General features: G+C 38.7%; 2 protein-coding genes across 6 annotated transcripts in view; both read left to right on the top strand.

Moving 5' to 3' along the window:
• The window catches only part of LOC127658880 (M-phase phosphoprotein 8-like), a 30,688-nt gene extending 14,944 nt beyond the window's left edge, over positions 1-15,744 (top strand). For 2 of the 3 annotated variants that reach the window (XM_052148419.1, XM_052148421.1), the window contains exons 2-14: positions 513-662; positions 1,006-2,037; positions 4,362-4,443; positions 4,547-5,023; positions 6,883-7,005; positions 7,898-7,986; positions 8,466-8,606; positions 8,763-8,849; positions 8,955-9,109; positions 9,761-9,918; positions 10,024-10,148; positions 10,265-10,348; positions 13,502-15,744. In XM_052148419.1, coding sequence (XP_052004379.1) covers positions 513-662; positions 1,006-2,037; positions 4,362-4,443; positions 4,547-5,023; positions 6,883-7,005; positions 7,898-7,986; positions 8,466-8,606; positions 8,763-8,849; positions 8,955-9,109; positions 9,761-9,918; positions 10,024-10,148; positions 10,265-10,348; positions 13,502-13,543 — 2,745 coding nt within the window. In that variant the 3' untranslated portion in view covers positions 13,544-15,744. The remainder of the gene's footprint in view (positions 1-512; positions 663-1,005; positions 2,038-4,361; positions 4,444-4,546; positions 5,024-6,882; positions 7,006-7,897; positions 7,987-8,465; positions 8,607-8,762; positions 8,850-8,954; positions 9,110-9,760; positions 9,919-10,023; positions 10,149-10,264; positions 10,349-13,501) is intronic. The other variant, XM_052148420.1, reaches the window with a different exon arrangement.
• Positions 15,745-18,081: 2,337 nt separating this feature from the next.
• LOC127659204 (zinc finger MYM-type protein 2-like) overlaps positions 18,082-24,051 on the top strand; it is a 30,235-nt gene continuing 24,265 nt past the window's right edge. Inside the window, exons 1-4 of one of the 3 annotated variants that reach the window (XM_052148913.1) lie at positions 18,082-18,161; positions 20,670-21,498; positions 22,807-23,095; positions 23,268-23,433. In XM_052148913.1, the coding sequence (XP_052004873.1) occupies positions 20,685-21,498; positions 22,807-23,095; positions 23,268-23,433 (1,269 nt within the window). In that variant the 5' untranslated portion in view covers positions 18,082-18,161; positions 20,670-20,684. Of the gene's footprint in view, positions 18,162-18,556; positions 18,646-18,909; positions 19,345-20,669; positions 21,499-22,806; positions 23,096-23,267; positions 23,434-24,051 lie in introns of those variants that run through there. The other 2 variants (XM_052148915.1, XM_052148914.1) reach the window with 2 other exon arrangements.

Raw genomic sequence — 24,051 nt, 5'->3', positions numbered from 1 at the left:
AAGGTTTTTCAAGATAATTTACTGTTTGTTCTGGTAACCTCTCCTCAATCTACAAATGTGTTTTTAAAGTAACAGTACATTGTCATGAAATACATAAAGTATTTGTTACCAGCTAGATACTTTACCAGCTGTTTTACTACAGGCAGCTTTCCAAGATTGCAACCTCAGTGAATGACTAAATGTGTATGTTTTAGTTTGGTGAAAGTTCACCCAAATATTTAAATTCTGTCATCATTTATTCATACTGATTTCGTTCCTAAACCTTATGACTTTCTTCTGTGGAACACACAGATGTTCGGCAGAATGTTAGGGACTGAAAGCCTTAGTCACCGTTCACTCTCGTTTCATTTTTTTTTTTTTACATACAATAACAGTGAATGAGTCTAAACGTTCAGACAAACATCTAAATGTTTTGTGAACTATCCCTTTATCAAACATTATTGTCACTGCTTTTGGAGAATGTAGAAGGACCAATGGCAGACCACGACTTATGACCTCTATGTTGTTTTTAGGGAGAGGTGCTGTACCGGGTGAGATGGAAGAACTATTCTTCAGATGATGACACCTGGGAGCCGGAAGCGCACCTGGACGACTGCAGGGAGGTGTTGCTGGCTTACAAGAAGGCCCTGTTGGAGAACAAGCCAAAAAAAGACCCTGCCATGGTAAGACTCTTAAAATGTGTTAACTTGTGCAGTACTAGCAGCCAGAGCTCCATAACATTTAGAATAATTTAGTTGGTAGTTCTAATTTCCTTATTTTCTGTGGAACACAAAAGATCTTCAGCCTCATTCACTATTCACTTTTATTATATGGAAAAAGATTTAATGGAAGTGAATAGTGGGTGAACTTTCTGACTAACAATTCCTTTCGTGGTCCACAGAAGTAAGTCAGTCAGTGGATTTGGAACAACATAAGTTTGAGGAAAAAACAACTGAATATTTATTTTAGGTGAACTATCCCATTAAACGGAATTAGTGTCATGAATTTGTGCTCTTCTATACCTAGAAGCTACCCATGAAGAGTGATTTGTTTGATGCTGACTCGGAGAGTGACAGTGATAAGGAGAAACCCAAAGAATCACCTATTAAGAAGAAGAAGAAAAAGAAGAAAGTGGAGGAATCAGAAGATGAGTTGCCCATGAAAGAAAAGAAGAAAAAGAAAAAGAAGGATAAATGGAAGGAGGACAGACCTCTGCCAGCACCTGAATCAGATGAAGCGGAGGAGAGCAGGGATCCTTCCCCTGTACCTCCAAAAAAAGAAACAAAGAAGAGGCTTATTGAATCAGATGAAGATGATGATTCCCCAGTTACTGTTAAGAAACAAAAGAAAGGCGACAAGGCTAAAGATGGAATAAAGCAGAATAATGAGTTTGTGGAGGACCGAAAGAAAAAGAAATTCAAGTCCAAAAAAGAGATTGAATCCTCAGATGAAGAGGGTGACAAGAGTGATGTGCCTTCTGAGTCCCACACGGATGATACGACGAACACGGAAACCCCTGATTCCTCGAAAATGACAACAACAAAAGCCATGGACAAATTTGCACGAAGTGAGAGTGGTGTGGATCCCAAGCAGGTCAAGCACAAGAAGGGGAAGTCTGATATAAAGCTGCAAGGTTTCAAAGACCTAGTTCATGAGAAGAAGCCGAAAAAAGAGGTCTCAACAGGCACTCTCAAAGAGAGTGGTTTAAACAAGCTCAAGAGTCTCACTGGTGGCAAGAGCACCAGCAAGTCTTCTCGCAGTGAAGAGGAGCACGACTCCAGCGACACTGGTGCAGCAACATCCGCACCCAAGACAAAGGTCAAAAGCAAAGGGCAGGAAACGGCCCCACCTTCTCAGAGGCTGTCATCTGCATCTATTTTATCTTCCTCTACAGCCTCAGTGGACCCCAGCAAGCCCAAAGAGGAGGAGCCAAAGGAAGATGGTGGGGAGAAGGGGGGTTCCTCCACTAACCTGTTTGAAAAGTTCCTGCTGAACTGTGAAGCAAAAGACCGTGTTCCGAGGAGACAAGCGGAACAGAACAAGAATGCAACTCCAAAGGTACAAATGTCTTTAAAGAATTGATGTAGACTAATTTTTCTTTGCACTTTAATTTTAAGGCAGTACACTGCACAAAAACTTATATCATTGGTAGCAGATTATTTTGCTAAAACAAGCATCATAATTACTATTGCTCATTCTTGGGGTTAGGGATTAGAGGTCGAGCGATAGAGGATTTTACCAATACGGGAACATAGGTAAGGATAACAGATTAATCAATCGATTTGTTTTAAAAATTGATACTGAATGAAAAAATAACACTAATTAAAATAGTGCTGAACTTTATTACAAAAATAAACAGTATTTACTGAACCATGAAAATATATTGTACTTTTTAAATAAAATATAAATATGAATGTATATGAAGTAATATCCAAATCTTAAAGTCACTTGATTTTTAAATTGATGTTGTTTCCTTAGTCCACAAGAGGGTGCAATAAATACATAAACCATTCAGCACCATTATATTATTGCATAGAACCTTCCTATCCTGGCTGTTAAAAAAAAAGCATTTCATTTTCAACTAATGTGCATAAAATAAATAAGTTGTAGTCGGCCCATATTCTCAAATGTTATGTCAAAAGTAAAATGAGGGGGGAAAATGCTTTAATAGACAGTTCATATGGTGTTACTCTTGCACTGATTCCTACTACTCCAAAGTACATTTTCATAATAACAGCAAAATACCACATTGTTTTTTATTCACGTTTTTATACATTTGTATGTAGAGTAGCAATATTCACAGATAGCAGTGGTATTCGGCTGAACTTGGTGGTGAAGCAGCTCAGACTATAAGAAAAGGCCAGGGGCTGTTCAAACAGACATAACACAACAGACTGGAACCAAACACAAGGATCTCAAGACACACATTTCCAAGTTGAAAATCTTTCCTGACAAAGCATTTAAACAACTCATTGCTTAATCTGAGAAACACTTATATGAGAGCAAGATGAAATGGCCAAAGACCTCCACCAACTGTAAGGGCCTGTTTACATCAAACGCTTTTGTAACCATCCATTTGTTTATCTATGTAAACGCGTGTTAGATGAACGTCTTTGTTTCCCTTTGTTTTTTGTTCTCTACTAATGCAGCATCTAGTCAACAAATTAATTACTTTATAATTATATGACAACATGTACTGTATACATATCTTTTCATTGTTGATGTTTCAAATACGTATTTGAAGTGTTCTGCTCTATGCAGAGTATAGTCTCACATGTCAAAATAAACACCTCAAGGCATCAGTGAAGTGATTGTTTTTATTTCACATCTAGAGGCCATTCTTATACTGTATAACGACAGCAGACCCTTCCCATCCGCTCCAGCACCGGACACAACAGGGACAAACTATCAGAGTGGATAACCAGAAATCAGTTCCGATTAATCGGCAAAACCGATATATTGGTTGACCTCTATTAGGGATTTTTCAAACCCCTTACACAATTGAGGATAACTTGCTCCGCAACATTTTTGCTATGGATATGATACCTCAAATCAAATCAACCATACCTCAAATTACTTTTCTAAGATTTCAGGTTGACGTCTTTTAATTAGCGGGTGATAAAACGGATGAAAAATCCCCATAGACATACATTGAATTAGGGATCTAAGCCATATCTATGTACCAGAATATCATAGACCCCCGTTACACCTGGTATTAAGATGCATCTTTGGTGATGCGATCACATGTGGTCAATTGAGACATATCACTCTTCCTTAAATACCTCTCCTGTGACCAGTTGTGATCGGATTTGGAGGGGAGGGACTCTGTTTCATGACAACACACCAATCACAATATCACCATATTTTACATTTTCCGATTGGACAGTTATTTCCTTTTAAGGCTGCTCATAACAGGCATAGTTTTAACTCTTGTTTTATTGCAGCAGTTGATTGACAGTTGAGGGGTGGCACATCACAGCGGTCCAGGATGCATTCAGGATGGATAAGTGTTTACACCTCAAATGCGATGCAGTAACGTGCATTTTTGACCACATTATTTGTGTTTTTTGTGATCTGAACACAAAACGTTTTAGATCAAGTTTAGATTTAACGCTGTCCACATGTGATCGGATAACCAAAAACGCATCTAATACCAGGTGTAAATGGGGACATAGAGACATAGGACCAGTTAGCAACTACCTTGCCAAGTCCTGGCAATCAAAACATACTAATAACCATGTAACAACTTGCTAATATCCACTCAGAACACTTAAGCAACTTTATAGCAATATCCAGGCAACCTATCCAAAACATCTAGCTTCATGGTGTTTTACACAGACAGGCACTTGTTTGTTGACATTTTGTTTAAACTTGTTCTACAGGCTTCTGGGAAAAATGACAAGAAATCCAAATTCTCAAAGCAGTCTCCTGCACGAAAACCTGATACAGAGAAGGCAAAAGAGTGTAAGATGTTTTATTTGCTTATTTTGGCAAGAAAATACCATGGTAGCTATTTTTTGTTAGAAAAGCTAAAATTAATGATTGCATTCTTGTCTTCAACTACCAGTGCCACGACCCGGTCAGAGTCCCGTCTCCATGGAGACAGATGAGAAACAGGGGGCATCCGAGACAGAGAAAAGTGAAAAATCTGATGGGCCACCTCCCAAGTCAAAAGAGGAATTACTACGAGAGCAGAGAGAGGAAGAGCAAAGGAAGAGGAAAGAGAAGTTGGAAGAAGAAGAGAGAAAGAGGAAAGAAAGGATTGAAGAAGAGGAGAGAAAGAAGAAAGAAAGAATAGAGGAAGCCCAACGGGAGAGAAAAGCACGGATGGAGGAGGCACAGAGACTTGCAGAGGAAGCCCGGCAAGAACGCCTGGAAAGGAAGACCATGACTGAGCCAATGGCATCTCCTGACTCCACAGAAGAATCCAGATGGAAGGATAAGAGGAGGAGAAGGAGGGAGGATAGTGAATCACGGGTCTTCACTGCCTGTGATGACAATCAGGATTCTCAGGAGCCCATGGAACGCTCAGACAAAACTCCTGGTTTGTACTTATATGTTTAGAGGGTCTTATTGGTGTAATTTTTTCACGGTTCACTATTTCTGGTGTTACTTCAAGATTTATTGAAGTGTGTAATTTACTGCGCTACAAGCTTCACTAAATGAAATAGTAAAAATAATAGTGGTTTCCCCCTGTCTTTCATTAGTCAACCAGACAGCAGATGGTCCTGTCCCAAACTCACCCCATTGGTTTAGCCAATTTTGCTATGTCAGGCCAGTTGGGCTACTCAAACAAACTGCAGTGTTTTAATAGCATCTCAGTGGTATCCAATGGCTTACTTATAGTATATATTTAAGGAATAGTTAATTCCAAAATTATATTTCTCTTATCTTTTACTCACCCTTATGCTGTCTTAAAGTTTTATGACTTTCATTCTCCTGTGGTACACAAACGAAGATAATTTGATGGAGATATGTGAATACATCCATACAATGCAAGTCAGTGGGGTTTAATACTTTCAAACTCCAAAAAGTACGTAATCCATAGGACTCGAGTTGTTTAATCCATGTCTTCAAAAGCGGTATGATCGGTTTTGGGTTAGAACAGACCAAAATGGTATCCCCTGAAGCTCGCTTGATGCATTCGCACAGTGCGTGTACATTGGCAGAGATTTATAGTGGAGAAAAAAATTTACATTTTGGTATGTTCTCATACAAAACAGATTATATTGCATCTGAAGACAAGGATTAATCACTAAAATTGGATTGCCTTTATGCTGCTTTTATGTCCTTTTTGAAGCTAGAAGTGTTGGTCCCCATTGAATTGCATTGTTTGTATTCATTGATTAGCCAGAACATTAAAACCACCTGCCTAATATTGTGTAGGTCCCCCTCGTGCTGCCAAAATAGCGCCAACCATGTCTATATTCTTCTCACACAATTGTACAGAGCGGTTATCGGAGTTACCATAGACTTTTTCAGATCGAAGCAGTCTGGCTATTCTCTGTCAACCTCTCTCATCAATAAGGCAAATAAGTAAATTCTAGAGACCGTTGTGGGTGAAAATCCCAGAAATACTCAAACCAGCCCATTTGGCACCAACAACCATCCATGCAATTATCTTATCAGCCAGTCGTGTGGCAACAGTGCATAAAATCAAGCAGATACGGGTTATTAGCTTCAATTCATATTCACATCAACCATCAGAATGGGAAAGAAATGTGATCTCCATGGTTTGGACTGTGGCATGATTGTTGTTGCCAGACCGGCTGGTTTGAATATTTCTGTAACTGCTGATCTCCTGGGATTTACATGCACAACAGTCTCTAGAATTTACTCCGAATGGTGCCAAAAACAAAAAACATCCAGTAAGCGGCAGTTCTGTGGATGGAAATGTCTTGTTGATGAGAGAACAAAACAGAGAATAGTCAGACTGTTTCGAACTGACAAAGTCTATGGTAACTCAGATAACCGCTCTGTACATCTGTGGTGAGAAGAATAAAATCTCAGAATGCTATTCTGAGATGCGAGTTGGTGCTGTTTTGGTGGCACAAGGGGGACCTACACAATATTAGGTAGGTGGTTTTAATGTTATGGCTGATCGGTGTATATTAACATCATATATCCATCATAATAGGATCTTCAGTTGAAAGAAAGTCATACAAGTTTTAGACCACACAAGATTGAGTAAATGATGATTTTGGGTGAACTATTCCTTTAAGATAGGATAGAAGAAATTATTTTATCATTGAAAGAATTACACACATCAGATTTAAGTTGTTGAATGTTTTTGTGAAGCACAGATCAGACACATATTCTGTAAAAAGGATATGCTTTAGATTACTACAACATTGTGTCAAGCTCCGTAGGCCCTTGGTCAAGCACTGTGTCTCTGTGTGACAGACAGGGGACCGCCTTCTCTTAATCTAGGGGTGGAGCTCAAGCTGGACTGGATGACACTGGAGGATTTTCAGAAACACTTGAATGGAGAGGATGAAAACCTCTCTCCACTAGCCTTAACTCCCAGTGAGTGTAAAACAATAGCACAACTCCCTTCTTAAGGGCTTACTTAAAGGTGCAGTATGTAAGATTCAGAAACCCTTGTTATTAATGACACTTGTAGCCGTTAAGTGAACTGCAGCCAGCTACCTGCTGCTTGTGCTCCAAAACAATGAATGAACGTGATTCACTGACATCATACTGACAGATAAGCATAATTCAAATTGTACAGTTCTGATTTTTTTACTACAAACTTTGAGACTAATCTAAAATTACTTATCAGCTAACATAGCATACTGAGAAACCCATAAAGCTACATACTACCGAAATAAACTATACAGTTTACTGTTGCACTGCACTGTACTTTTATGTTGCACTATTGTATTTTTTGTATGTCATATGTTGTACTATGATCAAGAAACCAGCGTATTTGCTTAAATGTATCATGTATACCTGACTTTTAGCATAACGAGAAGATCGTTTAAATTATTTGAAAGTTACGAAGCAAGGTTGCTTGCCATTCATCAGCATTAGTAGGCAAGATCAAGTTAACTAAAATTACACAGATCAATCCTTAAGGCACTATTTTTCACATGCGAAGGGAAGAGAAGGTACTGTCTGAGGCAAGGCTCTCGGGAGCACGCATAAACTTTACATCTTTTGGAATTTCCCGGCAAAAGCGACCCGCTCCCTTCGCATGAAAATCAGTCTACAGGCTTTAATAGGCAACCTAGGAAGTCCAGGAAGGGCTAATTTTTAAGTTGTGTTACAAACCGTTCAAACATTGGCAAAAAAAAGGAAAATATTATGAAAATTGTTACATAAGGCACCTTTACGTAAAATGTTCCATTTATTATTATTTATGTTTTTTTTTTAATTTCCTGTCCTCTTCTCCCCATTTTTATTGTCTCTCTTTCAGCTGAGCTGCGAGAAGCAGTGAAAAATGGGAATTACCTGGCGGTGAAGCGTGCACTTAGTTCTAAAGAGGACTACAATCTGGACCAGGAGGTATGTTCCATATTTTTTTCTGTGTCTGCATCTCTCTCTAAATTAATACCCCAGAGAAACTGGGTCATGTTGCAGTTAATTTCACCCCTGAGTTAAACTTAGCAGAGAAATACTTTCTCAGTCAAATGTTCTGTTTCTTTCTCTTTCTGTGCTTGTCTTTGCTCTTTTTGGGAGAAGTAAATAGCTGCAGGCATTGCTCCAAAAAGGGGCAGAAGCTCCAAACCGCCATTAAAGATATAGGGAGCCCCTTACCCAATTCTTTCCCTAACCTTAACTGTGAGTGGAAGTGATGCCCCTATTGGAGTTGGCACAAACCCATTTTGTAGTAACCATGTCCCTTCTGTAGTACCTCAGCCCTCTTTTGGAGATTCCGCCCCATTTGTAAGTCTCCAGCCTGCAGCTACTGTATACATTCTTGTAATTGGGAGGATGGCATGTGAACATCTTTGAATGTTTTGTGTATGTGCTGCCATCTGCAGGACTCTAGTGGAATGTCTTTAACGCTGCTGGCTGCTGCAGGAGGTCAGGATGACATCCTCAGGCTGCTTATTAAGAAAGGAGTGAAGGTCAATGCCAGGCAGAAGAATGGCACCACTGCCCTGATGCATGCTGCAGACAAGGTACTGAACAACATAACACTCTTATCCAGGAACTCCAATCGTAGCTGTTTTACCTCACAGTTTTCATTTCCACAATTTATATAAGAGCAGATTAATATAGGATTGCAATATTTGTCTTGATATAGTAAACATTCATTTTCATCCTGTTTGATGCAGAACTTTTTGACAACAGTAGCCGTTCTTCTGGAGGCCGGAGCTTCCGTAAATGCCCAAACTCTGGGTGGAGAGACAGCTCTCATGAAGGTGAGAAGAACAAAGATTTGAAGATTGTTGTTTAAAGATTTATTTTGATCCTTTTTTCTTATTGTAATTAATATTTATATTGAGCCCTGTATTGTTATATCTAAGGCTTGTAAGAGGGGCAATGCAGATGTTGTGCGCCTCCTGCTGGAATATGGGGCTGACTGCAACATCCTGTCTAAACACAAGAACACTGCCCTGTACTATGCCAAAGTTAGCAACAACTTGATGGTGTATGATCTCATCAAAGACCACATGCAAACGTAAGTGCATCATTGCATCAGTCAACATTTAAAAAAAAAAATACAAATAAATAATTAAAAGACTGAATAAATATATTATTTAAAGTATAATGTACAGTCAGCCGGTTGTTATAGCAAAATAAACCCTGAGTTTTGGGTGTGATCAGGTCTATTTTGCGATAACAACCTGCTGACTATACATTATCCCGTTTATTACATGGCTACTAACAAAATAAATAAATACATGGACATAAAATATTGAGATGTGTTGAAATTATGTGAGAAGAAATAAATCCCTGAATAGCTTAAATCCACCTCCAGTTTGCATTGGAGTTCTGTTGGTGTTTATTTTGTGAAAATGACCGACTGACTGCTCATTATCCACCCTATTACAAGACTACTTGCCAAATAAACAAATAATTTGATATGAAACATTTATTTGAATTGAAATGTTTTTATTAGCTTACTTGTAGAGATCACGCAGTGCTCCGAGAATGGGAAAGACGGCTCGCAATACCCAGATGAGTGGTCTGATTTGTGGATGTGCGGTTGTTACTTTGAAATATCAGACCACTAGATGCCACTATTGATCAATCAGAATAGAGTATTCCATAGAGCCATGTAATAATATGAAAGTAAGATGTATATTGATATTGAAAATATCTCTGTCAGGTTATCAACTGTGGCAGAGGAAACAATCAGAGCTTACTTTGAAACACGACTGGCCCTGCTGGAACCTGTGTTTCCTCTGGCCTGCCACAGACTGTGTGAGGGACCAGACTTTTCACTGGAGTTCAACTACAAACCCCCTCAGCACACACCCGGAGAAGGTGAGATACTTGCTTGCAAACATGCATTTCAGCGGCAGTTTTTATGAATGATAACTTCATGGTTTCCCTTAATGTAATTTGTCATTTTTTTGTTTTCTGTCTCAGGATCTGGCATCCTGCTGTTTATCTTCCATGCAAACTTCCTTAATGAGATCACAGCTAGGCTCTGCGGGCCCTGTAGTGTCCATGCTGTCGTTCTGAATGACAAGTTTCAGCTGCCTATCTTTTTGGTAAGACACTGATTTTGAAATTGACTTTTTCAAATGTTTGATTTCTTTGATCAGTTGATTGTTTGCATGTACAATAACTGCAGTCTTTCACACTGTGTGTGCTGCTCCCCCTGCAGGACAGCCATTTCATTTACTCTTTCAGTCCTGTTCAAGGAGCCAACAAACTGTTCATCCGTCTGGCAGAGTCCCCTACAGCTAAGGTAAGAAACAGGGTTGTCACACAAGCCTTGACTGTAGATCAAGGCTTTTCAAACTGTGATCTGTAGACCCCTAGCATCTCCTTGTGAAAATTGCACATAATGATAATTGAAACATTACAAAATGTATTTCAGGGACTATAAAATTAGTTAGTTTAATTATAAGATTAATTAAATATGTTTAACAAGGAAATGTTGTTTTCTTACCTTAATCCTCCTATTGTCTTGGAGTTTTGAACCGGGGCAGGTAAAGAATACATTATAAATACTACATCGTTTTTGGCACAGGACATTTTTGTTTAAGAGAACTTTCAATTTCAAAAATTGTTCCTTCTATTGTCTTAACGGGTCAATCCTGATCTGTATGGAAAGAACCAGTTTTGACCTTTCATCTTTGGACTTTCTGGATGTTATACAGTTTCAAATAGTTTTTTTTGTACATATTTTAATCAAATTTGACCTAAACATATTTCAAATCTTCTCAAATTCAACCCCTAGCCCAATACTGTTTTCTAGCTTCCCCACCTGTTTTACTGGGTACTGAATCTTTCCCACAAATTGCATACTTTCCTCTAAACCAGGTTTGTGCACATATGCACATGTCAACACAAACACAAACAGAGAGTATTTATGAAAGTTTTGAACAGGCTATATGTAGTAAAATACGTTTACTATCATGATTAATTATAAAACCCTGGCAATGTGAAAAGACCATTGGATGATTATTTCTCCGAAAACATTAGATGGCAGAAGCAATTGTTGCACAGGGTTTTCGCTGGTCTTAAAAAGATCTTAAAAAGTCTTAATTCGCCCTTCAGCAAAATAAGGCCTTAGCAACAAGTCTTTAATTCATAAGGTCATGGCATTAAATGTTGTATGAGGGATTGTTTTATCATTGCATTTAAGTAGGGTGACCAGACGTTTCGTTTTGAAGAGGAGGTATTTTGAATTTGTGGTAGGTCTGGGACAACGCGTCGACGTCGACGCAAAATATGCGCGTCGATTCATTGGATCCAAAACAAAGATGGCGGCGCCGGTGAGTAGTAGAAACACGAGTGGCTCCTCAGACTATCAGAACTTCAAGGCGGCATGCACTCGTTCCTCTAAAGTATGGGAATTCTTTAATTTAAAACAATTCCGTGATATGTCATCTTTGCAAAATGGAGATGGCCTTCCATTCTAGCACCACGGCAATGCACCAGCATCTGAAGAGGCGCCACCCGGGAGCAGTTGCAGATGACAGAGCACCGTAAGATTTTTTTTCAACTCCCTACTTTGCACTCGATGTTGGAGTAGGCTATAATACGTTGTCGACACCTAAAGTTTTCGCTTATAGCTATTAATAATGCGCTTATAGCTATGAATGTCGTGAAAATACATAGAGGACACTGACAACGCGCTGACAGACAGGACCAAGCAGGTAACATTTAATAAAGTCTCAACTTTCAAATTTGGTCAGTCAAAGAAAATTAAACCATAAATAGGTTTACTATTTTGTGGCTCTTTAATGTGTCGTGACAGATTGCCTCAGTTAAAGCTGCTCGTGAACCGATCATCTTTTCCTTGGTTAATTTATAGCATCAAATTGGCTAAACATGAATGTAGCCTACATCAGAAGGACTGTTGTTTTAACCGTGGAAAGATGTCAGGACAGTAGCCTACAATCCATTATTCAAATTCAAATCCACCAACGTTAATCTTCTCTCTCCTGACTACTTTGTCGGACAAAAATGGCGTATTATGATTGATTGATCAGATCGCCAGTCAATCAAACTCCAGGCAAATGTTTTTTTTTTTTTTTATACACCCCCACCCCCGATGAAACCGGTATTACCGGTGTTGTCACAAGTCGATTAAGCGAATCGGACTGAAAAAAAATGAATCGTTAGATTAATTGATGCATCGAAAAAATAAATCGCTAGATTAATCGTTTAAAAAATAATCGTTTATCCCAGCCCTAATTTGTGGTTATAATGTTGTGAATTTTTGTGAAGTCATTTCATAATTACACATGCATATGTGAAATCAAATAGATAGGATAGGCTACATGGAATTTGTACATTTAAAAAATGCTAAAATGTGGTTAAATCATGAAAACACAATCTAAAATAAGATATACATTTTCACAAACTATATAGCCTATACAGTTAAGTTTGCATAACCCTTTTGTTTTTATAAGTTTTCCACATCCCTTTTAGAATGTATACAAATAGCCTATAAGAGATTAAAAAAAAATATGTAGTACTACCCTTCAAAAGCTAACACAAAATGTATTCACAAATCATACTGTTCAAAAGTTTGCACCACTTGGTACTTCTTATGTTGCCTTCTTGAGCATCAATAATTGTTTGCACTTTTTGTAATAGTTGTGTATTAGTCCCTCTATTGTCAAAATCTGGACCTCATATATAGCCACTGTTGGGAAGTACTCAAATGTGCTGAAGATGCTGAGAAACCAAATAATTTTACTGTAGTTCGTTTGTTTTTTTTAAAGAAAGGTGGACATCTTCACTGCTCAGGACAAAGCAGAGATTCATGAAAAATTATTACACAAACAGTCATTGATCACCGAGAAAGCAACATGCTATATTAGAAACCAAGGGTATCTAAACTTCTGAACAGGATCATGTGTGTAAATTCAGTTACTATTTTGTCGTGTGGAATAAATGTGAGGAAATTAAAAATTAGGGCCCCCCCCCACTGTTGGTCTTAAAAAAGTATTTAATTAAAACCGTTACAGCACCTTTCTAAACTGCTGTAACACTACAACATTGTTTTGAAATTAGTGGGAAGGAATGGATTTATTGCAATGGACATGCAAAGTTTGTTCATTTTGACTGCATGAAAATGCAGTAGAAATTCATTTGTGATATCCTGAAAATTAACATTGTAATTCTAAAATGTACACTGTTGATTTTTCACAAGCAGAATAAATCAGATATTGTTGTAATATAGTTAAGATGTTATAAAATGCCAAAAGTGATTAAAATAATTTTAGTTCCCACATTTATTGTTTAAGTGATGCACTAATGCAAGTGTAAATATTTGGGCTTGACTCTGTTCTGATCTGCAAAATAATAGCAATTTGTAGCTGTGCAAGCTTTACTGTAATTAAAACTTCTTATCATGAAATTTTTTTTTTCTCTATTTCCACAGGTTAAACTCCTCATTTGTGCATATAGAGTCCAGCTACAATGATGCCACAGTCCTCCTTCCAAGTTGAAGGTTACTGCAGAAGCTCCACCTCTCCAAGAACTGAGACTTTTCCTACACTTGTAAACCGATAGTAACATGACACATGCCGAACAGAAGACAAATTAAGTTTAGAAACGGTTTTGTTTTACTATGCGAAAAGATAAGACTGAGAGACTCTAGTACTAACAAGTCTGTAACAACAAATGCCAGTGGGACTTTAAATACTTGCTTGGTTAAGCGTTACAAGTGTTTAACGAGTTGCTGGAGGTTCTCTGATTTTGTCCTTCACATTTTGGAGTAAAACTGCATCACTTGTGAGGTCAGCAGAAATGTGGCAAATTGGGCCTGGACCTAATGGTCATTTGTAAATCTTGTTTGTAAAGTGTTCCTTTTTGTTTTATTTTTTTATTTTAAATATAATTATTTATCACTCCAGATTCACATACTGTTCTGTTTTATGTTTTGACATTTAACCCGGACAAACACATGTCTGGTGTGCTTTTGTCTGTGTTGCGTGTGCTGATAGAGTGATGGAGTAAGTGTGAGACTGTGATTGAGTGAGTGAATGAACGAATGAACAGTTCTTGCTCCCCCCTGTTGCTTTGTGCTTGTAGGACCCTGACAAGACTGGACCTAGTTGTGACTTTGATTACTAGATAGGTACACTCTAAACATGACATTTTTCATATTTTTTCAGAGAATGTTATTATTTTTTAGAAAGCAGAGAGTAATGGAGTGAATCCTAAATTTGACAAAGTTAAGCCATTACTATAACAGGAATCTATGATTTTGTGTTCTGAGCTGTTTTAAGGGCTAGTGTGTGTCTGTATTTTGAGAGGGGGAGCCACACAGCTTGAAGCCATCCAACTAGGGGCTGATCTATGGAGCATGTTTCTTAAATGCTGATTTTGGATTAGAACGGATCCTGATTTTTTTTATCATCCTTGTTGTACCATTTGTATTGTTGGTTCATGTTGCAGGTTGTACATCAGCTCAGTATAGTTTATTTTAGCAGATTTCACTTTACAGAGTTCAGGCATAACCATTCAATATCCAGCACATAAGATCAGGTCACATTGATCACACAGGTCACGTGTGTAGTTTTCATAAACTATGTAAAATAATTTATGACTGAACTAAGAATGAGATTTGAAATGTACAGCTGCGCTCATCCTATTCTCTCTGGAAAGATCATGCTTTGAACCGTTAAGTTATTTTATTCTTCTGTTTTTCATGGCCTACCTCTCTTTGTCCCTTCATTGTACTATTGAGTGAGACAACGATTGCTCATTGATTCACTTCCTCTTTGGACTACAGTAAACAAAACTACATACATTTCCTAACTATCAAAATTTTTTGTCTTCTCTTTAATTGTAAATATATGAGGACTTTAACATATACATTTTATTAGAAATAAACTGCTTTTCTGGTGCAGAATTTCACCTCACATTAGAGACAAGTAATTTTTATTTGTATAGCACTTTAATTATAGACATAGTTTCAAAGCAGCTTTACAGAAAATCACATTGTAATGTTTTAAAGTACTCATTGAACAGCTTCATTGAAAAAAAAAAAAAAAAAAACTTCTTAGGAAAAACATGTTTTTAAGCCCAGAGTAAAAACGCCATAAGATGGTAGGATATTGGATATTAGTTAATGGAGGGAAAACTCCAAGATGCTTAGTTATTGTGAGGAAGCATGCTCTGTATATAGTATATATACTATATACAGTATATTTCAAGAGCCAGTTCCCCTCTGGCAACATTTAGTTTGTAGACATTATTTCAGAATGAATGCATGATTTGGTCATCTGGGAAAGATGACTCTTACGAAAACACTAGAGATGGTAATAAAATTATAGAAAAAAAATATTTATCTTTAGTTGAGCTGCAGGTGTGAGTAAGCCTGAAACTGCTCTTGAAATATACTGTATATAGTTTACCTTGTAGACTTTTTATCAAAAGCATATTTTTAAACTAACCTTGAGATGCTTTCTCTTGGCAGTTATTACATATCATTAAGGTGCACTACACAAGACAAACTGGTAATCCATGTACCAGCAAAGAACATTTAATCTTTAAAAATATCCATGTGATGATTATCAGTGGCTGTAAATTGTGTTGAAGAAAAGGACTTCAATATTGTATCTGTTTCTTGCACACCTGTAACATCACTTTTGAAGACATAGATTAAACCACTGGAGTCGTATGGATTACTTTTATGCTTCCTTTATGTGCTTTTTTTGTGGTCCAAAATGTTGGTACCCACTCACTTGCATTGTATGAACCTACAGAGCTTAAATATTCTTCTAAAAATCTTTGTGCTCTGCAAAAGAAAGTCATACACACCTGGGATGGCATGAGGGTGATTAAATGATAAGATAATTTATGGGTGAACCACAGTGTTCCTTCAAACACCACAATAATACATTTAGCTATGGCCACATGGGTGTCTATGACCCATGTTATTAGCCTAGAAGAAAATAAACTGCTTAAATCTGGGTCAGTCAGAGAGTAGTGGTGACTGACTGCCTATATCTCAAGACTAGGGCAACAGGATGGACAAACAAAATGGGCTTGGTTGGCTTTAAACCAGCTTCGGAGCATTTCTGCCACCTACTGGGATGGAGTGTAAGGCATTGATGAAGAAGGAAATAAAAAGATGGAAAAGAGTGGGGGGAAAAAAATAAGAAAAAACACCTATCTGAAATCTAATTGTTTAATCTGACTATCATATTATGGACTTGATGTTATATTCTTCTAATCAGACCTGTTGTTTTTAGGTAATCTAATATAGCCTTATTCAAATTTGAATTGTTATTCAATTAGTTCTGTAATGTTAAACTATTTATCCCTTTGGATATGGATTTAACATCTCTCAGCTAAGATCCTTCTCTTTTTTCCCCTCCCCTTTTTTACCCCAATTTGGAATGCCCAATTCCCAATGCGCTTTAAGTCCTCGTGGTGGCATAGTGACTTGCCTCAATGTTGGTGGCGGAGGACGAATCTCAGTTGCCTCTGTGTCAGAGACCATCAATCCTTGCATTTTATCAAGTGGCTTTTTGAGCGCATTACCGTGGAGACATAGCACGTGTGGAGGCTTCACTCTATTCTCCGCGGCATCCATGCACAACTCACCAAGTGCCCCACCGAGAGCAAGAACGACATTATAGCTACCACGAGGAGGTTGCACCATGTGACTACTTTCCCTAGCAACTTGGTTGCTTAGGAGACCAGGCTGGAGTCACTCAGCACGCCCTGGATTGGAACTTGTGACTCCAGGGGTAAGCTGAGATCTTTCTTTGTAATAACATATGCATTCTAATAAAACATGTTCAACAGTTTCCGGTAATCCACAATTATTGCACAGTCCATTGTTATGCTTTCCTATCTTAAATAGTGAATAGTTAAATGTAGTGTGTCCGATATGGAGTTGATAAATTACTGTGTCATCCCTTCTTTTGTCACAAAATACTCTCTCGTTTCCTACCTCATTTTTAATTTCATATAGATGTCTTCCCTTTCTCTCCTTTTTTGAAATTACAACTGAAATAATCTTTTTTTGTTTTGTCAAAATAAGTCTACTCAAGTCCGAATTGTATTATTGATTTTTCTGTTTAACATGGACAGTATAGTGTCACGTTTAGAGCACACAAGTAAAACTGCTTAAGATACTGCAATCATGTAGGCCTATGGACTGAAATTCAGGAATAGAGATAATGCTTTTGGTGTGTATGTTGTGCTCTTTAGGATATTTTGAATATGGTCCTCCTTTATTTATACACCCTTTAAACAAGTTAATATACCAAAAGATGTAGACAAGACACCCTTTTCAGGGTGACTACATGCATTTAAAGTTACTTTAAATTATATGGCTTGTGCATGAAATTGTTACAGAAATGTAACTTTGACCCTTACGCAATAAGGTTCTGTCGCCATTGTTTAGCACCTTTCAGTGGCTGTGTTGCCTCGTGCATCTCATTCACTTGGTTATTTAAATGCAGACTGTTGACCGGATTGTGTAAACAGCAACGCTTCGGCATATATAACTAGAGCTATTTGACTTGTCTTGTACTGCTTGATTGAAGTGTGCAAGCAAAGTGAAAAGTTACAGTTTACTGAACAAATTAAATTTAGTAGCATTCAACAACTCTAAACTAGAAAACAAATATTTTTACGTTGCTGTATTTTGTCGTTATTGTTGCTAATGGCGCAGAACATGAACAGCCATTATTTGTCACAGCGTTAACAAATATTTCTCTTAGGTAGTGTAGTTGAATTCGGTATCGTTTTGTTTAATCAAACCAGCTTTTAAGCTAAAAGTTGATTGGACAACATCTTGCATGACCTCTTCGGACGGTCATATATTTCTATCAAGAACATGACGACGAAAGATATCTGAAATGTTACGTCACAACCTTCTGATCACGAACAACCGTTCAAAGCAAATACAGTTGCTTAAATATCGTGCGCGCGCACGACACCGCGTGCGTTGCGAAGAGCTCGCTGCTGACAGTCTCCTCCTCCCACGCACTTGGAACGTCAGTACGTTTTCACGCATGCGCGACAGGATTTATGTCAAGGCACAAAAGTGGCGCTCTATCGTCTCCAGCTCTACTCCGGTAAGAATTTCTCTGGCGTTTTGATGCTGAACTGTGCTTAATTGGCCAAAGTTTTTACAACTATGTCCGTTGCGGAGCTCGAGCCGAGGAAATCGTTGGGGTCACCTGTTTTAATGCATGGGGGTGATTTAACGAAGGGAGAGACATGCAATTTTACCCCGCCTGAGATTTTCCCTCTCTCCGCCGTGGCATGGTGCTGTTGCCTGTGCTCTCGCGCATTGTTTCGCTTGCTCTCTCTCTAATGGCGGACATGAGGCAGTGCTACACTCTGACTGAAGGGGGCAAAATAATTTCGTAATTAGCAAATATTAATTGTTTTTGTACTAATTATAAGTTGTATGTTTTGTTTTACGCGTCCCTAGTTAAACAGATAAGCTTGGAATCTTTTTTTAAATATGTGTGGCTGTAGACGTTACAGTTGGTGTTTCTTAACTGTGCAGCGCCACAGCAGGTCACCGCTTGTATTGCCTTTTGATTGCCTAAGGTAAACGAGCAGGGGTAACTTCAATTAAACGTTCACTCAAGTGTAATAGCAGCAATAACTTATTTCTCATAGTAATCTGAAATGGGACCATTAACAGAGTTAAAAACAGATACGTGTCTGTTACAAACAGAGCTAGAAATTTGTTCAGTGTCTGATAGATATAGTCGAAATTGTTAGCAATGTGGTGTATCATATTCAAATGTGTTGTCCTTAGTTTAGATAACTGTTTTGGTATAATGGGATTCAGATTGAGCTTCCCTCCAATTTTGATGCAAGGGATTACTCGTGAATAACTAACTTCTGACTTTTTTTTTTCTCTCACAACAATAACAATGGCGCAGTCTCGGAGGCTCTCCTCCCTCCAGTTCTCCGCTAATCCAATGGCTGCATGCGCCAGAGAGGCCAGGGTGGGAACAGGATGGGCATATGGGCCGGGGCTTTGCCCGAAAACCGCTAAGCATTTCTCACGCAGAGAAGCAGTTAGCCTAGATTGTGATGGTCATGCGTAGCAACTTTGCGCACCCGGTGGCCGTTGAATTTACCGAATATAATGAAAGTCTATGAACAAGAGCGTGTTGACGTCGTCATCCGGTTGCCTTGACAGCGCGAGGATCGTGGTCGGGTGTTTGTGTGTGCGTGGAAACGGAGGTTCCAGAGTCAAGGACACGGCCCAGGGGTCCCCGGTACGGGCAGATAATGGTAGGAGTCTCCCCAGAATGACTTCATCACACTCTTAATTGACACAGTTGATGCGCGAGGATTGAGAATCAAAGCTTCGTAGGGCCATGCAACGTCGATGCATTTTAGTGACCCATTGAAATAAACATTTGAGTTGTCGTGAATGCATCCATTAGCTCAATGCAGATATAGCAAGCGCATATGATTATATCATGTCTCTGTGGTGGATCAGTCTGTGGCCCCAGCAACACTGCTTTTTGTTTTCTCTCTTGTCTCCAGCATCCTGATCATGACGTTAGCTTGCAAAGAATGCCAAAAAAAATTCAAATTCTGGGCAGTGTTTCTAGTATGTACTGTTTGGTACCACCTCCTCGTTAGGAGTCTTTTTTTTTGGTGTTGCATCAATATTAATATCCCTGTTTATATGGGGCATTCAGTGTCATGGCTGAAAATTGATTGATATACACAATTCTCATAGCTCTGCATTGCAGTCCAGAGGAACTGAAGTTGAACCAAAAGTCTTTGCATTTGCATGAGATCTGTGTCTGCTATGACAATCATTCATTGTAAGCTTGTATTCCCCCAATTTGTGTATGCTCATGGTTGACAGACTGAGCTGGGTTGCAGTGTACATTTCTGTCATCACTCTTTTTCTGGAGGGACCAAAAGATGGTGTTGTGATTTTATTCATTTTGCACCAGATAGACTAGCAATTTCTTTATTCAATATAAAATGTAATTTGTACATGTGCATTGATTTAATTTGAATTGGCTACGCAGTTAGATGGTGTTTGTTGAGCTCTGCACCACCAAGAGCCTAAATGGGTCACGTATTGATGAGGCCTTGTCTGGTATCTTCTCTGCAATAAGAATCGCTGTTCATTTATCTGGCCTTTTGCTTGAGCGAGGGATGTCGGTTGTTTAGTGATGATATTTTCATGCATAGCTGGTTAGCATGTTCCACATATTGGTGAGAATTTGTATTTCTTTGTTCATGCATGGAATGAGATCAAGTTTATGTCTTTGTAATTTGATCTTGATGTAATCCCTTGATAATTTCTTAGCCACATCAACCACATTGAAGAGTCTATCGCATGGATTTCTTAATGGTCTCATAATTAGCATGTGAGACAGCGTAAAGTCATAAGGAGACAGAATAAAATTAGCTGGTTGTAGCAATATGGGTTGGATTGTTAACCAAATTAGTACATTTCTGAAATGTCTGCAGGGATTTGAAAAGTATTAGGCCTACTGTATTTACCAACATGATAATACATGTATTTAATGCTCAGTTATGTGGCTTTTAGCTTCCTGAGGTAATTGTTTCTCTTATGATTTTGGCTACAGGTGGTTGCCTAAGCAATGGATGGAGATTTGGAAGCCAGGGCAGATGTTGAGGAGGCAGGTAAAGTCACAGGGGAGGAGGAGGGTCAAATGGAAACCACACCCAAAACTGAACAGAGTCCGTCTGCAGAAGAGCAGCTGATAGCACCAGACGGCATGCCCAAAGACAATGATGAAGATGTAGTATTAGTTGAAGAGCCTCCTGCTCACTCTCAAGGGATAGTACAGACCGCCAGCCCCTCCGAATCTCACACACCTGCAGAAACCCTCACTGCTGCCAAAGACTGTACTGAGCCGGCTACAACGACAACTGCTTCCTCTAAGCCTCCCAGTCCTCCCTCCTCGGCAGCTGCCACCTCAGCCATAACTACGTCATCCAAAAGCGAGAGCGAGCCAATCGTCATAGATGATGAGGAGGATTCAGGTGCCGTCTCTTCCTCCTTGCTGCCCCCTGAGGCTGAGGGCACATTGAGCAGCACAGAACCTGACTCTGATATCAAGATCGCTAGCGTTACCACATTGGGAGCAGACTCTTCAGCAGTTGCCATGTCAACGTCAACAGGAACGCCACTGTATGCTCCAGAGGATATAAACCTCATGATTACAAATGTCACATCGCTAAAGGGCGAGGGTGGGGTGCCAGCTTCTGGGTTGGAGAATTCAGTGGTAGCTGAGAATGGACTGCTGATCAGTAGTGCATTCAGCCTGAATCCAGAGGCCCAGCAGAACCAGGGTGCAGCCAGTAGACCGTCACCAACATTCAACCCAGGACGCGTTAATGCTGCCAGCCAGCCTGTGCAGAATGGAGAAACGGGGACTCACCAGAGATCTGGTAATACATCCACGCTCTGTTGCTGTGTCATCCTCTTCACAAATCACATACACAAGGCAGAGTTTTGCTTTTACTTGTTTTAATAATACCATACTATTGAGACAATAACTAGGCCCACATAGAATCTGTGCCTTCAGAACTTTGCAAAAATATAAATTTCCACAGTATTGGAATGACTGCCATTTATTGTTCTATTCATCCCCCTTGCGTGTTTATGAAGTATCTTGGCTAATTTGATCATGCTTTCTGCCACCAATAGGAGTGTAGTGCTCTCAGCTCTGTTGAGCACTCTTCGGCAGAATTCCCCTCCAAATCAGTACAAAAAATGTGGGAAATGGTCCACACGTTCTGTGATGGCCAAGCAATATCACATTTTTACTATGCCATAACATACTCTTCAATCATTTAGTTTTTGTAGCTGCCTTAAAGGAATGTTCTGGGTTCAATACAAGTTCAATCAACAGCATTTGTGGCATAATATTGATTACCACAAAAAAATTATTTTGACTTGTCCATCCTTTTCTTTAAAAATAAAGCAAAAATCGAGGTTACAGTGAGGCACTTACAATGGAAGTTAATGGGGCCAATAAAAGTGATTGTGGCCAATGTTTGGGGAATTTAAAGGCAGAAATCTCAAGCTTATCATCTTATAAATACACACATTAATTCTTCTGTTAAAACTCTTGCATTATTTGAGCTTAAAGTTGTTTAAATTGTCATTTTTACAGTCATTTTAGGCTTTGTTGACATTACATCGTCATACAACGAAGTTGTAAAATCGGCTATAACTTTACACTGAAAATGTTAGTAAATGATTTTATAACACTAAAATAATTTTAATACAAATATTGTTTACGCCTTGTTGTTGTGGCTGTAATTTTGAAACCGTGTGTATTTTAACATTCAAAAACTGGCCCCCAATCAATTCCATTGGAAGTGTCTCACTGGAACCCAGATTTGTGCTTTTTTCTTTTTTTTTTTTTTTTTTTTTTAAAGGAGGGAAGAGTCTAAATAAATTTTTGTGGTAATAAATATTATGCCACAAGTGCTGTCAATTGAGCTTAACTTGTATTGAACCCGGAATAGTCCATTAAGCCTTGTTTATACTTTCGCCTGGTACCACGGCACATCATGTGCACACAGCTCTCTGCGGCCCAAGGCATTTATACTTTATGCTATGACGTCACTATGTGTGCTCAAACTCTCACAGACAAGCATATGCGTCAAGTATAAACCAGGCTTTAAGCAGAGCTCTATTATCCATCAAACATGTAGTGCACCGATTTTATGAATAATTTTTCTCCTCAGATTCATGGATCTCCCAGTCAGCCTCTTTTCCACGTAACCAGAAGCAGCCTGGAGTGGACTCTCCATCTCCTGCGGCACCTCTCCCCAAACCGCCCTGCCAGTCCTCCTCAGGATCCCAGCAGCCCCAACGCACTATGAAAGTCACATGCGCCAACTGTAAGAAACCTTTGAAGAAAGGCCAGACTGCTTACCAGCGCAAGGGCTCATCCCACCTGTTTTGCTCAACTTCCTGCCTATCTGCCTTCTCCCACAAGCCCACTCCCAAGAAGAGCTGCACCATGTGCAAGAAGTATGACATTATAAATTAGTTTGAGAGAGTTGAATTGTATCTGGAAGTCATGAATGCTTAAACTCTCTTGATTTAGCTCATGTTCAAGTTTTTATAGAAGTACAGCGAATGATACTCTAAATGTAAAAGAAAACAATCAACATTGTCTTTTGTGCTTTTCCCCCCAAATCAGAGACATTACAAATATGAAAGGAGGCACCATTGTGGCCCAGGTGGACTCCAGTGAATCATTTCATGAGTTCTGTAGCACTGGCTGCCTGGCAGCTTATGAAAACAAACAGAATCCTCAGAAGAACCAACTCAAAACTAAGTGCACTGTCTGTGGAAAGCTCACTGAGGTGAGAAGTTGCATTCTACTATACCTTTGGATTGCATTTGTCATACTCCGAAGAATTCTCAGTAGATTTAACGTTACTATGTTGGAATAGAGGGCTGTATGTGTTGCGTAACAACATGCACATGCAGACATTGGCATAATTTCTACAGAATTCAGATACATGATTTGTACTTGACACGTGACAAAGAACATTGAATTAGACACCTTCACTGTAAAACTCTTTTCAGTTATTCACTGTTAACCTGATCAAACAAAACAATGGTAGCCCTGACTAATAACCTTAATTAACATTATATAATGCTTAGCAGATCTGTAGTTTTTGAACATTCAAATATGAATATACATGAAAATGTATTAATCAAACTATCATGATATAACTTTTGTAAAAAATCTGTTAAGCATTATTTAATATATGGAACCATTATGCATTGGTTATAAATATTATTAATTAATGTTGTAATCTGTTTACAATATTATGTTCTATGAGGTGCACATGAACTACCTTAAATTGTTATTAGATATGTCTGTATGCTGTATTTTAAAGGTGATGGGTTTGTTTAGGAATAATTAATTATCTTATGTGGCATTCTAAATAATGAAAGGATTGATGACCGCTGAA

The sequence above is a fragment of the Xyrauchen texanus genome, chromosome 18 (assembly GCF_025860055.1).
Source record: "Xyrauchen texanus isolate HMW12.3.18 chromosome 18, RBS_HiC_50CHRs, whole genome shotgun sequence".
NCBI classification, from domain to species: Eukaryota; Metazoa; Chordata; class Actinopteri; order Cypriniformes; family Catostomidae; genus Xyrauchen; species Xyrauchen texanus.
Note: the sequence above shows the minus strand (reverse complement) of the source record. Positions and strands in the feature narration are given on the sequence as shown.